Consider the following 15,972-nt stretch of genomic DNA (forward strand, 5'->3'; position numbering starts at 1 on the left):
AAATTATTTGATCCATACAACAAAAAGCATCACACACGTTTTCTTGCTCCGATTCTCTTTTGTACCTGATGGAGCTGCTCGAGGAGTCAAGGATGCGGCCCGCAGAATGGGGTCTGGGAAGTTTCTTCTTTGTGTTTTTGCCTTCATGATTTCCTGATGGGGGCCTGGGAACCCAATCGAAGGGTTTCTCCCCCAGAGAATGCCTCTGTCTGGGTGGAGATATCTGGGGCGTAGGTTGCTGTGGCTCAGTGACCTTCTGGCCCGTCTTACGCTCCATGTACTCCACCAGGGCCTTGTGTTGCATATGTTTTAAGTTTGTCTTTGAAGGGCTAGAGGCTGAAAAGGCTCTACCTCTCGTCTCAAACATCTTCCTCCGTGCTGCAACCAGTCCCTGCTCTCCTTCCGGCCAACGTTCCTCTCCCTCACTTTCGTTGCCAAAGGATCGGCATGCAGAGTGGATGGGCGCACCACCAAGCTGGTTAAGTTTATCTGGTTCAGAGAAGTACATCTTCTTCTGCTCTTGAGTCAGTCGCTTCCTCCCTCCGATGCGTGCTACCTGGGGCTGGGCCACATTCGCTGGTCTCCCGTTTTCCTTTTCTGTCTCTTTGTCCCTCTCCTCCTGCCTCTCCCTGACTTCTTCTTGTATGCTCCCCCTCTCTGTCTCCTCAGAGGTCACAGAGGGAGTGAGTGTATCTGTGGAAGTCTCAGAGTCCTGTGATGGGGAGAAAGTGTGAATCACTGTGGGCCTCATCTCAGGTTTTTGCCTGATTCGGTGTGGCCACGACAGCTGCAGGTCCCTCCTTTTAAATGACGTCTCCCTTAGGACCTTTGACTGGGCATCCTTCAGCTTCTCTTTGTAGTACTTTGTAAATGAGTCATCCATAGTGTTACAGGCAACAGAGATAACCTCTCCTCTATCTTTGCTGCTTGTGTCACTTTGTGGAGTTCTTTCCTCATCTTCAAAAGCCATGTCTTCATGACCTATTCTGTTTGGGATTGCTTCATTGCCTTTCATACTGAAATCAGCATCCTTTTTCGGCTGCAACGCTGCCCTGCTGGCTCCAGTGAGTTGGTACAGCAGCGGGGTTGTTTCTTTGTTTATCCTCTCGCTGGCTACATCCCCCAAAGGCTGCCGTTTCCCTCTCTTTGCCTGCTCCTCTCTCTTGTGGTAGTTGTGCTGGTCATTGTTTATCAGTGAGGTGACCTCCTTCGTATGTTTGGTTGAATGTGGTGGACAGTTCCTGTCAGGTCCACAGTAGAATATGGGATTGTTGGTAGTGTGGCGCCCAATATCTCGATTCTGAATCATGTCGATTTCTTCCAAGGCATCGAAGCTTCGAGAGGACTGGGTCGAGATGTAAGATAGTCTGCGATTCTCCTGGTCCTGGCTTCTGAAGGAAAGGTCTTTGCTCTGGGAAGTGAAAGTCTCTCTCTCATCTGGAATCACACCACTGGACGAGCGAGAGCTATCTTGAAGAGGTCTAAACAAATGATCTATTGTGCTGTGGCATCTTTCTTTTTCTCTTAGCCGGTGTGTCTCCAACGCAGTAGAGCTCTCGCTCCCAGCCTCAGACCCACACAAAGATGCAGAGTGCGTCCTCATTCCAGATTCGGACTTACACACTCCTGTGACAAAGTAGAACTGACCTTTATGCTGGATGCTGCTGTTGATTAAACTCTGACCAGCATTCCAGGGGCTGGCAGCTCGAGTTGGCTCTGAACCAAGCCAATCATGAGACGATTGCACCCTTTTGCGCTGACTCTCAAAATGGCTACTGCTATCACTGGACTTGTTGGGATGGTCTCCATTACATCCACCACTGCTTGAGGGCTGTCTGAGTTTCAGGTGCTCAGGCTGGCTTGTACCTCTGGGAGGTGATCGGCCGAGGATATTTGTTGACTTTTGCTGCTCAGATGCAGCTTTGCTATCGGTGTTGAAAATGTATTCTGGGTTCAACGGTGCCCTGATCTGATCATGCGCCTGGAGGTGGGGGTGGTAGCTTGGTGGCTGTTGGGCCTGCGGCTGTGGCTGTTGAGAGCCTCTCCAAACTGAGTACACTGGGTCAGAATTTAATCTTGATTTGCCTGTGTCTGGGTTAGCCGTCTCAGTTTTCTGGGTATTCAGACCATGGGGCTGTGGATGGAGTTGGTTGAGGGGTTTGGGCTGTTTTTGAGGCTGTGACTGCTGGGGTTGAAACTCAGTACCTTGATGGTGGACCCTGCTGTTTTCCAAATTTTTTGTGGCTATAAAACTATCCAGGCGTGCTGGGACTGGAGGAGGACGGACAGGAGGGTAAGCACCTTGCGATGGAGCCCCCAAACGCCCCTCTTTCAGAGATTTGTTGTTGGAATAGAGACTGTCATAGCCGTTTAGGTTGTGGTGGTTTACATTGGTGCTGGTATTGTTGCGATACTGCTGTTTGATAGCTTCTACAGAGCGATAGAGCTGGTCCATGGTCTTTGAGTCAGACTGCAGAACCTGGGTCGGATGGTAAATGGATTTTACGTACTTAAGATCAGCATAGTGGCTGAAGGAGCTGGACTGGAGGTCGTCTGGGAGAAAAGGAGAGGGGTAGTCTGGGGCAGTTGACCCGCCAGAGAAGGAGCTGTATGCAGAGTCTCCTTTGCCGTGTTGGTGGTGGGCAAGATGGTCGGCAATGCTGCTGTTGGACTTGGCTGAGGAGAGCCGGCTGACAGGCAGGCTCAGAGGATGCAGGTCTACGTTGCTCATTCTCTCAAAGTGCAAGTTGTAGGAATCCATGGAGGACTGGGGTGGATGGCAGAAAGGAAAGGGCAGGGTTTGTAAATATGTTGTGCGTGTATGTGCGCTGATGCATGCGTCTTCCTTGTGGGTGAAACTGGGGAAATTACCACAGACACATTTGCATCAGGTTGTCCGTCACGCTTGTTGCTATTTAGGTCATTTTCCTGCCTTCTTCATGTTTATTCAAAGTCTCCTGAAACAGGCTCCTGGGGGAGGAAACACAAACACAGAACTAATTTGTTATCAACATCAAATCTCGACTCACATTAGGATTCACACGACTCCTGTCGTGGCAAATGACTGTTCACCTGTAAAAGTTAGGCAAAATGTGTGTTTAAACAGAGCGTGACTGACCGATGCTCAATACATCACGTGGCTTTGTGCGGTCTCCACAAACAGACCTTTGCATAGATGTTTTGAGTGCTTTGCAACGGCATGACGGCTTTACACAAACACACATGTTTGTATTAGATTGTCAACTTGGCATGTCCACTATGTTAATGGAAGACACATCCCCATTTACAATAATAAACACCTTCATACCTGATCTTCGCTGTCTCTGAAACACCATTAAGAACCAAGATCCCAGAAAGCAGTTAGTCACCACAGAAAAATCTTCGCCTGGCATTTCTAGGTCAAATTCCTTGAGTGAAAGATTATGCTCCACCTGTTGTTCCCAAATTGCAAAGACAAAACATGTACTTAGAGATATAATTCTTTTTTTCCCCCAGTAGAAAACTGTTTAAGCCTACCCAGCAAAGTGTAGGTGTTGGTACAATGCAGCACCAATATCTTTTCATGTTTATTATAATATTATTGTCTATTATAATATTATTGTTCTTCATTTATTGGAGATATATTTTTCACTCATACCTTCTTTTAAAGAAAAGAGTTCATAATGTTCAACAAGGCTGTGTCAAAATTAGTGAGCAACTAACTAAAAAATAAATCCCCTTTTCTCATACGATATTTTGCGCATCTTTACGTTTCACAGCTCACACGGTTTACTGCAGCTTGGTATAGTGGGTAAGAACAGTTATCCTGTCTGCCAAGTTGCATCAACGTGGCCCCTAATTAACTGCCTTGAGGTTAGCAGTGCACGTTGTAGCACACACATGAAAATATTTCAGGAATTCCATATGGAGCAAAAGAAATCTGGGAGGATTAGTCATGTGATGGATGTATAATGCCTTGTTATACAGAACTGAAACCTGCAAAGACGTTTCTACCTTTTACCCTTATTGTTCTGGGGACAGAAGCATTTGCTTTACCCATTTCTTGACAAATAATCACCTACAATGGAACTATTTGGGAGAGATTAATCTAACACTTAACTATACAAGCACTGTGACCGAGGCCATGAGGAAACCTTTGCAAGGTATTATTCTGTGCAAGAAGCTGTAGTGCTTTGCAGATTGCTGTAAAGCGATATCAACCAATACAACACTTGCAATAGTCCTTTGGGCCTTTTTAAACGGAGGCATCTGCATCACTCACAATCTACAGGCCATTTGCTATGACTGGGATAATTATTTTAATGGCCAGAAACCAATTCACTTTATTATTGACTTCAGTCTATGGTGGGTTTCTTCAAACTCCTCGAGTACTTTTTTTTCTCAAGTTTAGCCATTTACACATCATTTTAAAACTTAAAGGGATGCCATTCTGTAAACCCATAGAACCCTGCGGCAATCATAAGTTATCTTAAAAACACATTTTCAGTACAGAAAGCAGACCCTGCAAGGTAATGATAGGTTTATGTTTTGTGGTGGACTCTAATGACAGAGTAGATGCAGTCTTGTCTCTCCCATGACATGCATGCCTTTTCATGACTGTCATCAAGTTGAAGCTACATGCCTGTCATGCATACACAAAGGTCAATGCTGCCAATAAATATAGACAAGCCAACCAGCTAATCAACTCGGACACTGCAGTATTAAAATGTGGTCTTTAGCCAACAAATGTAAAAATCCTGACATAAATGACCACTAACTGAGACTGACGGCTCAGTTAGTAAGTGGTGGTCCTTTATAAATCTGTTCAAATGAGCTGAAAAACACAACTCAAAGATGATCCTAGGTGGTCGTTTTGCATACACACAAAACCCACCTCCCAAGAGCCTGTCAAACTACAGTATTAAGGGGGATTCCATGTGTTTATGAAGGCCCTTCTGATCTGTGAGTGCGAGTGTGAGTGTGTGTGTGTCTGCAAGTGTGTGGGCTTTCCAGCCCTCCTCTTCCCTCTGCGAAGAGAGGGCGAGGCTCCCAAACAGGGAAGCGCTCAAGTGGAAGTGATGGAGGGGACAGGGAGTGAAAAAATGTACAGAGAGGAGAGGGGAGAGGAGGGGGGGGGGGTTTGAGACAGAGGGTGACCGGCCCAGACAAATACCCTCACAAGCAAACCACAACAACAGGAGACAAGAGAACTGAACAATGACAGCCGGAAAGCTGAACACAAGTTGGAAGGCTGGATCAACAGTCACAGCAGCAAGGCAGATGGCAACGAAGCCACTAAGACATTAACCACTTGCAGGCTGGTGTGATTGGAAGTTTATAAAGTTCAGAGAGCACCCTTAGCAAGAAAGAAATAGGAAAAACTCACCCAAACTTTGAGTTGAAGTCGCAGACTTTCCTGATTGCCATCTGAGAAAGAAAGTTCTAAGTGTCAACTTAGGACTTGCTGAATGATCCACGATCCATCTTTCTTCCTCTAAAAGAGGGACCACACCAAATAATCAGGAGAGCTAGATATTAGAGGGAAGGCTTCTAGCGAGTCCCTTCTCCCCCCCCCCCCTCCAAGACCCGAAGTTGCCTAGCGGGAGCCACTGATTGGCCAGCCGATGACGTCCGGCTCTCCGATGCACAATGAGCGCAGCGGAGGGAATATTTCACTGCCACAGATAGCTGCTAGTGCTGCCGGCCGCCTGAACAACAGAGAGAGAGGGGAGAAAAAAGAAGAAAAAAAGAGGCCTCACATTCCTGGCTGGCTTCAAAGACGGAGCAGAGGCCGGGCGCCATTCACTCCCAAGGCCCTGAGCCCGGCACATGGAGACTAGCCAAGGCAGGAGGGAGGATGGAGGAGGGGAGGGGGTATAGTGGTGAGGCTGGTGGGTGGATGGGTGACCTCCCAGCCTCCACCCAAAAAAAAAAAGAAATGTCACAAAGACCAACTATCCCCCACTATCACCCTCATTTTCTTTGTTATTCCTGTCTGTTAGTCTGTATTGTTCTACACCAAACCAGATCACACAGCTAACCATTAACGAACTGCAGACATCTCTAATAATTCCTACTGCAGTAAGACTGATGGTCATCATTACTGTAATTTATTGGAGAGGCTTTGTGTTTAATTCATGTAGAAAATATTTTTTATAGAGAAAACTAAATCTTGTTCACGATGACAGTTATAATGAGAATGACACTTTTAATAGACAAGAGGTAAGCTTTTATCACCCTACAAATGTGGTTGCAACTATGTTATCTGAACATATAGCACTAAATTCCCTCAAATAGCTAAGATAACAAATGTCGAATACACTATGAGACACTAATCTGTCTGTTGCGTGGGTCAAACTCTCTCGATGACACACCAGACAATGACCCTAGTTGCCCTCTCTATTGTGTGGCTGGTAGTGCTCATCTATGCAGAGTTTGTGTTACTGTTAGCACAGTGTCAAACAAAGTGGTGCAAAGAGCACCATCAATGTTGTGTTGTTGGCTTTACAATTTTTTTTGTGATGTGGGACTGAGCCGGGGAGACACGCAACCAGATTTCATGATAAATATGTGCGACTGTAGCTTTAATATTATTTTTTTTAAGATACAAAATTAAAGATTTTATAATGACCAAGAGTCAAGTTCCACGCGACTGACACCATTAAACAGAGATGCGTAAAAACAGAGATAAGCTCATGGCCACTTTCTGTCTGGTAACAGAGCTAACTAAGTACTATATGGTGGAGGGAGCAGAGAGTATGTCTTAAGAACTGCAAACATTTAAAGACTCTTAAAAACAAACAAGGTCAGAAAAGGTGTCAGGCAAGGACACATTTTCATACTTACAAGAAGATTGGATTTACAAAAACTGAGAGAGCGAGAGCGAGAGAGAGAGAGAGAGAGATCTATGATGGATTGGAGGGGGGTGGTAAATTCTTTCAGATTTTTTGTCATTCATTGGTGATTATGTGTTCCAGCGTGACCTTCACCGTGCAGCCACGAGACTGGACCACCAGGTGTCTTGAGAAGCCAAAGAAGAAGTAGATAGATAGAGAATACAGACACAGGAGGATAAAACAGAGGCAGCAGACCCACACAAATGAAAAGGTGAAAGAAGAAACCGGGAGGACACAGATATGAGAGAGAGGGAGATGAAAAACCCAAGCAGGAAATTTGGGAACTACAATGACTAATGCCATGGTAGCCAGCCAACCAGCTAGCAAGCCAAAAGCAATAAGCCTGTTAGCCCTGCTGGCCTTGCTAAGTCTGTGGATAAAGATGATGATGGGTCGACGGGGCTCGGAGCTAAAAGAAAAACTACTGTTAGCACTGTTGCTCTCGATCAGAAGGACTTTAGACTTTTAAGGAAAGACTTTAAATCTGTTTGGTAAAACTCAGAAATAATGCATCATCATCATTGCAGACCTTTTGAGGCATCCCAACAAAAGACATTAATTAGGGATAAAGACGTACCCGTAACCGTGCTTTGGATGACTGTCAGCCCCCAGTGATGGATGTTGGCATCGTTCCCTAAAATATACGGCAGTGAGGACATCGTCAGTCAAAGAAACGACCCTGAGCCCGCCTGACTCATGGAAATATTCTATTCTGTGACAAAAAGTAAGATCTTAGCCACAGTCAAATATATCTTTGTTAATCTGACCCCTGGTATTGTGCATGCTTGCAAATTGGAAACAGATTTTACATATTTTAAAATCGTAAGAACACACACACACACACACACACACACACACACACACACACACACACACACACACACACACACACACACACACACACACACACACACACACACACACACACACACACACACACACACACACACACACACACACACACACACACACACACACACACACACACACACACATTCAGCCAAGACTCCACACACACACTTGGTGACGACTCCAAGGAGTTGGGATCTCACAGAATCAAAACATTGGATGGTTGCACGTGCGTGTGCAATGTTCACAAGGCTCATAGATTTTGCAGCATAAGCCGAGTTAGAAACAACGTTTTTTTGTTAGTCTCAAACTGGGCTGGTGCGAGCTACTGCCATAACTTGACATTATTGTAATTTGTATAGAGGTGGAGGCGAGAGTGAGAAGTGGTTATTGTGGGTTTATGCTCAATATTCAACTACAATCTATCAGACAAGACAGTTAAAACCATGGCCAATATACCAGACAACTCCAAGGGCAGAGCATTGAAAAAATGTGCGCCACTCTTGCTTCAGACTTTAAGAATTTAAGCAATTTGCTGTATATGATAAAAATTATTCCACCGACCATTTGGTCCATGAAGGCCTTCAATAAAACGTGAATCATTATATTGATGAGTTACTCATTGTACAGTAGTGCTTGACCCTTAATTAAATACCACTGAGGTAGCCTTAACACCGAGGTCGGCTGAAGAGGCGTACAGTAACACAAGTATACAAACACACACACACACACACACACACGGACCTGAAAGACATCACTCCTATTGTCCCCGATCAAACAGAAACGGAGAGGAATCTGTTTTTGAAAAGGTGGAAGTGGTCGGGTGTTGACTGACCACTGACTGAGCAAAGCGTCTATTAGCAGGAAAGGGAAAGCCATGTTGCCATGCACCGTTATCACCAACGTCTGCAATGCAATTTCTCTCGTATGTGCGTCAAGCACACAAAAAAAGAGACTATGTCTGAGTGTGCAGGGGAGAGAGAGCGTGGCTGTGTGTTGCTGGGCAGTGCTCACATCGCTGTCTAACATCTCTAACTGAGCAAGACAAGCTGTCACACTCTAATAAGCTCTGCATTCCTGCCTTGATCTGGCCTAAATACCTACTTGACAATATTAAAACATTTGGACTACTTAATTACATGTTGATGTGTTCACGAAAGTTGAATACACCTAAATAAACAGACAATGGCTGCAACTCCCTGCCACCTGTATGTGGCACACACGCGCAAGCACACAAAATGTGACAAGGTCAATAGGAGCGTATTCATAATATTCTCCGGTATGAAGAAGAACAGTTAAGCATTCGATATCCTCCCTCGTCAACCATTAACCAGGAACTGCAACATGCCTGGCAACGTCGAGCTTTAAAACTGAACACTGTGAATCATAAACGTTGTATTGCTTGCAAGTGGCTTCTGACAAGACTTACTTTTGTATTAAGGACCCCCCTCCCCGCAATATGATCTAGTCATGGTGAATTTAACTGGATACTGTAGGAATTCCTCTACACTAGAATAGCACAAGGCTGCAGGCGACAGGAGTTGTTTGAGAGTAGCTGCGTTTGGTCTAAAAATGGAGACATGCAAATTCACCATATCTGCAGCATATCGTTTTCAGTCTCTAGTTTGTGTATTAAAATCTGAGAACATACCGTTATGGGTCAAAGTCAGATGTGTAATGATTATAAATTTAAAAAAAAAGACATTTATGGAAGCAACTGCGTTACTGGGAACTGGATACCAAGTGCCATGTTTAAAACATGAAAATAAAACTTTATGCAGAAAAACTATTCGTCTTGCACCTTCCAACCAACTTTTCTTAATTCGAGGTGGTAACCTCTGACGTATACGCCTGAGAGATGACCCATGCCTGACACACACCCCCTGACCTCGAGGCTCGAGGCTCACATGTTTCGCTGGCTTAAAAACAGGGACAGCACCTCACCACATCTCACCCGCAAATGTGCGATACCACCAAAAACAAGGGAGCCACAGTGACAAAAGAGGGCCAGGGCGAGGAATGTGTGAAAGGAGGAAAAACACAGAAAGAAGAGACGGCCCCAGCAGGAAGCTGAGGACAAACAAGACAGGAAAAGAAACACACAATAACTAATGATCCACTTCCTGTTCAAAAGGTGGAAAAAGTCTCAAAGACTCCATCATTGCCGGAAAATATTATCTATTGTTCTTGGGTTGTTGTTCATCAACATCCCCCTTTGCCTGCATGTGCTATTTTATCAATACTCGATTATTTGTTTAAAAATCAACAACATTTCAGAAAATAGAGAACGTGCAAATATCCGCAGGGCGTGCCTCGTAAACGCGAAATGACGCAGTCATGAATTCACCGCTGCTTTCATCATCGGAGCGTCAACCAGCTGGCTCAGCCCGCCTCACCTCTTGGCGGTTGCCGTCTCTGCCCTGCCAGGCTGCAGTAACCGCCTCTGTTCTGTTACGCAACCTGACCGGCCGACCACAGACACGGGACAGACGCAGGGATTCATCCGCGGTGGCAGCAGCCGTGACACCGTATGACTTCACCAGGAGCACATGGGGGTTTAACACAGAGGTCAAGCCTTCTCGAAGGAGGACTTTACTGCATGTAGTGTTCCTTTAATATGACCATTCATTAATCTCAGTGACTTCTATCTCACGACTCAGGATCTGTAATAACTCACCAAATCTGTCCCTTTGTGTCGTTTGAGTCACCGAACAAAGCAAACAATGAGGCCGATGCTGATATCGGATCAAATGCTGGTTTGATTACCGCAGGTGTATAATCCAACATTCTTGAACAAACACAAGGCATGCTTATTTTCACATGCACACACACACACACACAACACAATTACATTTCTTGTTTCTTTCTTTTTCGTTGTCTGTCTTATGCATATTTCATTTGATGTTTGTTAATTGTGTGGAGGCTTCAAATAAGCCCAGTTGCCTTTTTACCTCTTCCTGCACTGATATTCATTTATCTCTGTTATGTGTGTATTTTTATTTTTAAGATAAATTCCAAGAATAAACACAGTAATTTAGCACCATTAATGAGAGTACATAGGGGCATCAGTTTGTGTTTCATAAAATGTCGACAATGAAATATAGTGAAGGAAATAAGTCTAAATACAAAGAGAGTAAATAACAAATAAGTTATTGTGCAAGCTGCTATACTGTATGTGCATTGTCCCTGTTGCAAATATATTGTTATTTATGGACTGTATTAATTATTGTAAAATCCGTTGTGTACTGGTTCTTTCTTCCTTTTTTCACAATGTACCTCAAGTGATTTCTTTTCTGTTCAACTTTGAGGATCTAATCGTTTCCAGTACTGAAAAGTAATCAAAAAAGACAATTTAATTAAATGTCTTAAAGAGAGTTTTTGAAGTTGTGGTGCATGCACTTTCCTTCAGCCTGCCTCACAATTCTACTTCCATACAGATACTGAGGTAACGCAAAAAAAAAAGATCACAATATTATTTTACTTTTGACTGTCTAGTGCTATGCAGTGGTTGTGGTACATGTTAAATTATGTATGTCTAGCAATGATAGCAGCAGATATCCAGGGAAATATTTTAACATCTATAAAATGGATTGGGACAGAATTTTTGTGAAGACATTCGTGGTTCCCAGAGGAGGCAACTTTGGTGGTCCACTGACTTTCCCTCCATCACCCCCACAAGGTGAATAATCTCGATGATTAATGACGTTTTCATCTAGCGCCACCTTCAAGTCCTCGATTTAATATGTCAACTACAAAATACCAAATACCTGAAAAACTAAAGGCATTCCCATCCGCCTCAGCTGCACTTTATGTTAAGTTAGTGCTAATTGGCAAATATGACCATGTTCTTAACCAACAACGTGTAACCGTGGTGATTGCAGCATTCAGCACAATGCACGGCCTTAAAGAGCCCTCGATAAAGAAGAGAAAGTGACTCGAGATGTCTGTCAGACAACTTCAAACAACTAACAATATAAAAACCATACAATAAAACTACCTACTATCTTTATTAGACAAGCACAGCGACAATATCGATCAGCAGGCCAAACACCTGACACTTTATGGCGGCAGGGCACTCTGACCCACTGTGCCTTATCATGGGTTTGGTTGTTTGGCAGAGGCACATTGACAGGAATGTGCCCGATTAACACCTCGGGCAGGTAAAGCAAACAGGTTGTTGTACTCCGTTCATCTCACACGTCCACCACTCAAACTGCAGAGGGGATTCAATCATCACCATGTTGGGTAAGTAGTGATTACGCAGAGGCATCGCAAGTCAAATAATGTTATTCTGTGCTCAAAAAGTTATTGAGTTTACACTAGTTATAGAGTTTGACTATTCAAATGTCACTTATTTGACTCTTCTATGCAGTGATCTCACCTGTCATTTATTGCCCTGTGCAGACGGCAGGTGAAGATAAGAGGACAGCCTGTTGGACACTTCCTGGTTGAACTAACAACTGTGCATACAGAAAGATCACAGTGATATAACCCTGCGGGGTCACGTTCAATAAAGCAACGTGGTGACTCGTTGCAGGTTGATACTTGAAAAAGGAAAGTCATGATTTTCTACAAACTGAGCTGACAATCATACTCCTATATTAAAAAAAGAAAGTATAAGGTGTTTTGTCAGACCTAAAGTCTCAAAGCCCAAAGATATTCAGTTTACCATCATAGAGGACAAAGAAAACCAGAAACATATTATCATATACGAGAACATGGGAGCGCTGGATTTTTCTCTAAAACGAGGTTTGGACGTCACATTCATTAAGACATCCTCATTATTTCGCATCAAGAGGCTATATTAAATCACAAGGACATAGTGTTAGCTTCAATACCCATTACATAATGACATTAGATATTTGATCCTGTAGTGTTGAGAATATGCAAGGGAAGAAGTGCCACATTAACAACGCATTAAGGGAAATTTCTGCAAAGCACCAATTGTGAATCGCCAAAAGAAAGTGTTTAGCAACAGCACAGTGACCGAGTACGCCTTCAATTTAGTTTTTCTATTCATCTGACTTCACTTAGTCCTCTCCAGACATTTCATCAATTTCAGCTCCAACAGATAGAAAGGGCTACGTCTATAGCCCCGGGTTATTTAGACACTGCACACCAACATCTTTCATGGGAAAAACACATAAAATACTTTATCCCCATTTTTCATAAATCTCCACATCAACACACTATCCTTTTTACATAATTCCATGTAAATAGGAGTGTTTGTTTCCCCCCCTCCCCCCTGAAATCATCCGACCTCCCGGAGTGGCCACAGTCAGGTTACAGTACTAAATGACCTGCTGAGCTCCGAGACAACAGCATTCCTCATATTGGCCTTATTGCTCCCCAAGACCCATCTAATATGAGGCAATTACAGACATTTTAGACCACAAAATATAATGAAAGCTATACAAGAACTAGTTTAAAGAAAGCAAAAGAAAGAAAAAAAACACATTCCAGTCTCCAACAGTAAATAAACTCCCCCCCATGTGCTACCAAAATAAAAACTGCTAGATTTAAGCATTAAGCAAAGTGAGAGTCCCTCCGTCCAACCCTACCATGCTGTGCTCGTTAAGGGCCTCACACCCCAACAGGTGTTTTCAGTTACCTTCACTGATTAGACTGCTGCCCAGGAGAAAGAGGGTGGACCTATGTGCCCATAATGCTGTGGCCACGCCGGACTTTGTTCCTCACTTCACGGAAGGCAGTTTGACACGTCGCAGAGGGGAAAGCGCAGCTGTGACAGACACACAACTCGTGGCTAAATTCCATTTGGCTGCTTTAATCAAAGCCTGTACACACTGACACAGTGCTGAGAAGAGGTCTGATCAGTCAAAGTAAAATCACCTGTGGAAGGCAGCCATCCTTAATGTTATTGAATACACCAGTGCTTTTTCCTATTACGATGTCGCAAAATGTCTGCCGTAAATTAAAACCACCTTGTGTCTGTACTAATTAGCTTAGCTTAGCATAAAGACTGGAAACCGTGGGAAACAACCAGCCCTCAGTCCAAAGTAAAAAATAAAAAATAACAATAATTTTGATTTTTCTTGTTTACTTAATCTGTACTACTACTTCAGGTAAAAGCACTTCACACCGGTAACTAACACGCATTGAAAAACCCCTTCTGCGTGAAGGGGTCCTTCCTCTTGTAGCAGATGCAGAACATATTTAACCAATACATTTCGGCCATGCGCACATCCTTGTGGTCCTTGTGCACACAGATTCTGCACTGACGTCAGAGGGAAAGGCTCACGGACAGCAGGAGCCATTCATGCATGGAGCTCCTGCTGTTACACGGGCACGTCTCTGACATCATGTCTGGTGATGGAGGAGAAACGGCAGAAAACACAAAAAAAGTAATAAAAGGTGTAAGATACCAGGGTCGCCTATCTAATACGGCGTGATGAAAGTGAACAGACATGCCTCTAATCTCTCCTTTTATACCTGCCAGGATGCTTTAGACGGCATGAAAAGGGCAGTCCAGAAACACGACACGCTGCCTTGCAGAGCGGCAGCGGCATGGCAACAGGGAAGCGTTTGCTCAGCGTTGCACCGGACATTTGAATTGCAAAAGAACCAGTGTGTGAGGGCGAAAGGGTTCACATTCACTTCCCCCCACTGACCCCAACATGGCTGCCGCTGAAGTCAACAACATATCCGAGGCGACACAAAGTCCACTTTTGATCTACTTGAGGAACGACTGTCGGGAGAAACAAAGCAAGTACGAAAGTGGGCAAATTATCAGGAGCACCCGCACCGAGCTCATTAATCCAAGTGGAAATGACGATCCATAATTAAGCAGATGAAGATAAATATGTCCTGTGGGGTAACAGGTGTCCTTACATGCGGAATCATCAAGGTCTGTGACTTTTGTCCGTAAACTTTGGGTTTGTTTTTCTTCCTACAAAGTTAAACTGAACACTGCCGCAAACATTTTGCCTCCCACCTTGTGAGGCACAATTTGATCTGGAAAGAAAAAACCCAAGGCACACAAAATAACATGATGGCTTGATCACATCCCTCAAGGTATCTGATTTTGCCAAACCTGCCATTTCTGGGGGCCTAAACTGTTTCATTTATTTGCAAAGCTGGTGAAATAAACTCACTGTAGTCGATATGTTGAATGTATTGCTTGAATTGATTGTGTCTTCGGCTTCCTCACATACAAAAACAAACTATCAAGAACAAAAAGAACTAGCACAACAGTGACAACTGAATTTCAATGACCCATTATAACTATAAAAAGCCTTAAATCTGGGCCCCAAATACACAAAGGGAAAGTTTCAACATCTACCTGTCATTTCTCTCATTATTCTCCTCTCTCCTGCTTCTCACCCCCTCAATCTGCACATCAAGCCTGCAGAGGGGACTTTTCTGTCAAATGAACCCTTAAATAAATGTGATTTAGTGGACACTTTAACGCTAGAAACATCTCAGCTTTCAACATCTCAGCTTTCAACGCGCTGCTCAATGGCTTTTCCATGTCCACATACCATACAAACTAGTGCTGCTACATTTTTTTTTAAAGCACACCAGTTGCCAGCCTTGTCCTAGACAAGGAAAAACACTTCCTGGCATGAAAGCAACAATATCTTTTGACATTTAAATCATCTTTTCCAGGTGGACACAGAGTTAGCATTTAGCTAACTCTTTAGCCATAATTCAGACCATGAAGCTGATGATCAGTGGAACACAGCCAACTATTCCCCCCCCCCCCCCACAGACACCCTTAAACAGCCTGATAAGTCTCTCAAACTCAGTAATCCCGAGTAAGCGCTTTTTCCTCCGGGAAGTTTGCTTCGTGCTGCAGAAAGCTATATAATGAAAATAAAGCGACAATGAAAAAGAAAATCATTATTTCGCCCGGAATACAGTTGTTCTTTGTTAGCGCTATTACCACATGCTTTGTGATTTTGCAGTCCTCCCACCTCCATCTCAGTATGGAGTGTGTCGGCACTCTTTTGAAAGAACAAAGTGAGTCTAATGTGCTGATAATTAGAGTCCCACCTGCCCCTCAGGCTACATGGACTGCACACTATAGATCTCCCATTACAGCTGTGCCTCCGCAGACACTAAAAACTCTGTGTTCACTTTTTAATTGTCCCACTTTTGAAACTCATACAGTAGCCTAATAGTACTGATCATCGCGCTCAGGAGTCAAGTTATTTCTAATCTCCATTGTGTTTCCCAGCACAGAGTCTGCCACCGTGGTTAATTGTGGGGGAGCTGATCACAATGGGCT

General features: G+C 43.9%; 1 protein-coding gene across 8 annotated transcripts in view; it reads right to left on the reverse strand.

Moving 5' to 3' along the window:
- Positions 1-15,972, reverse strand: part of shroom1 (shroom family member 1) — a 29,643-nt gene that overhangs the window by 8,219 nt on the left and 5,452 nt on the right. For 2 of the 8 annotated variants that reach the window (XM_034549853.1, XM_034549846.1), the window contains exon 2: positions 66-2,970. In XM_034549853.1, coding sequence (XP_034405744.1) covers positions 66-2,761 — 2,696 coding nt within the window. In that variant the 5' untranslated portion in view covers positions 2,762-2,970. Of the gene's footprint in view, positions 1-65; positions 2,971-3,307; positions 3,432-5,365; positions 5,474-5,738; positions 6,009-7,452; positions 7,510-15,972 lie in introns of those variants that run through there. The other 6 variants (XM_034549852.1, XM_034549847.1, XM_034549851.1 and 3 more) reach the window with 6 other exon arrangements.

This window comes from Cyclopterus lumpus, chromosome 14 (genome assembly GCF_009769545.1).
Source record: "Cyclopterus lumpus isolate fCycLum1 chromosome 14, fCycLum1.pri, whole genome shotgun sequence".
Lineage (NCBI taxonomy): Eukaryota > Metazoa > Chordata > Actinopteri > Perciformes > Cyclopteridae > Cyclopterus > Cyclopterus lumpus.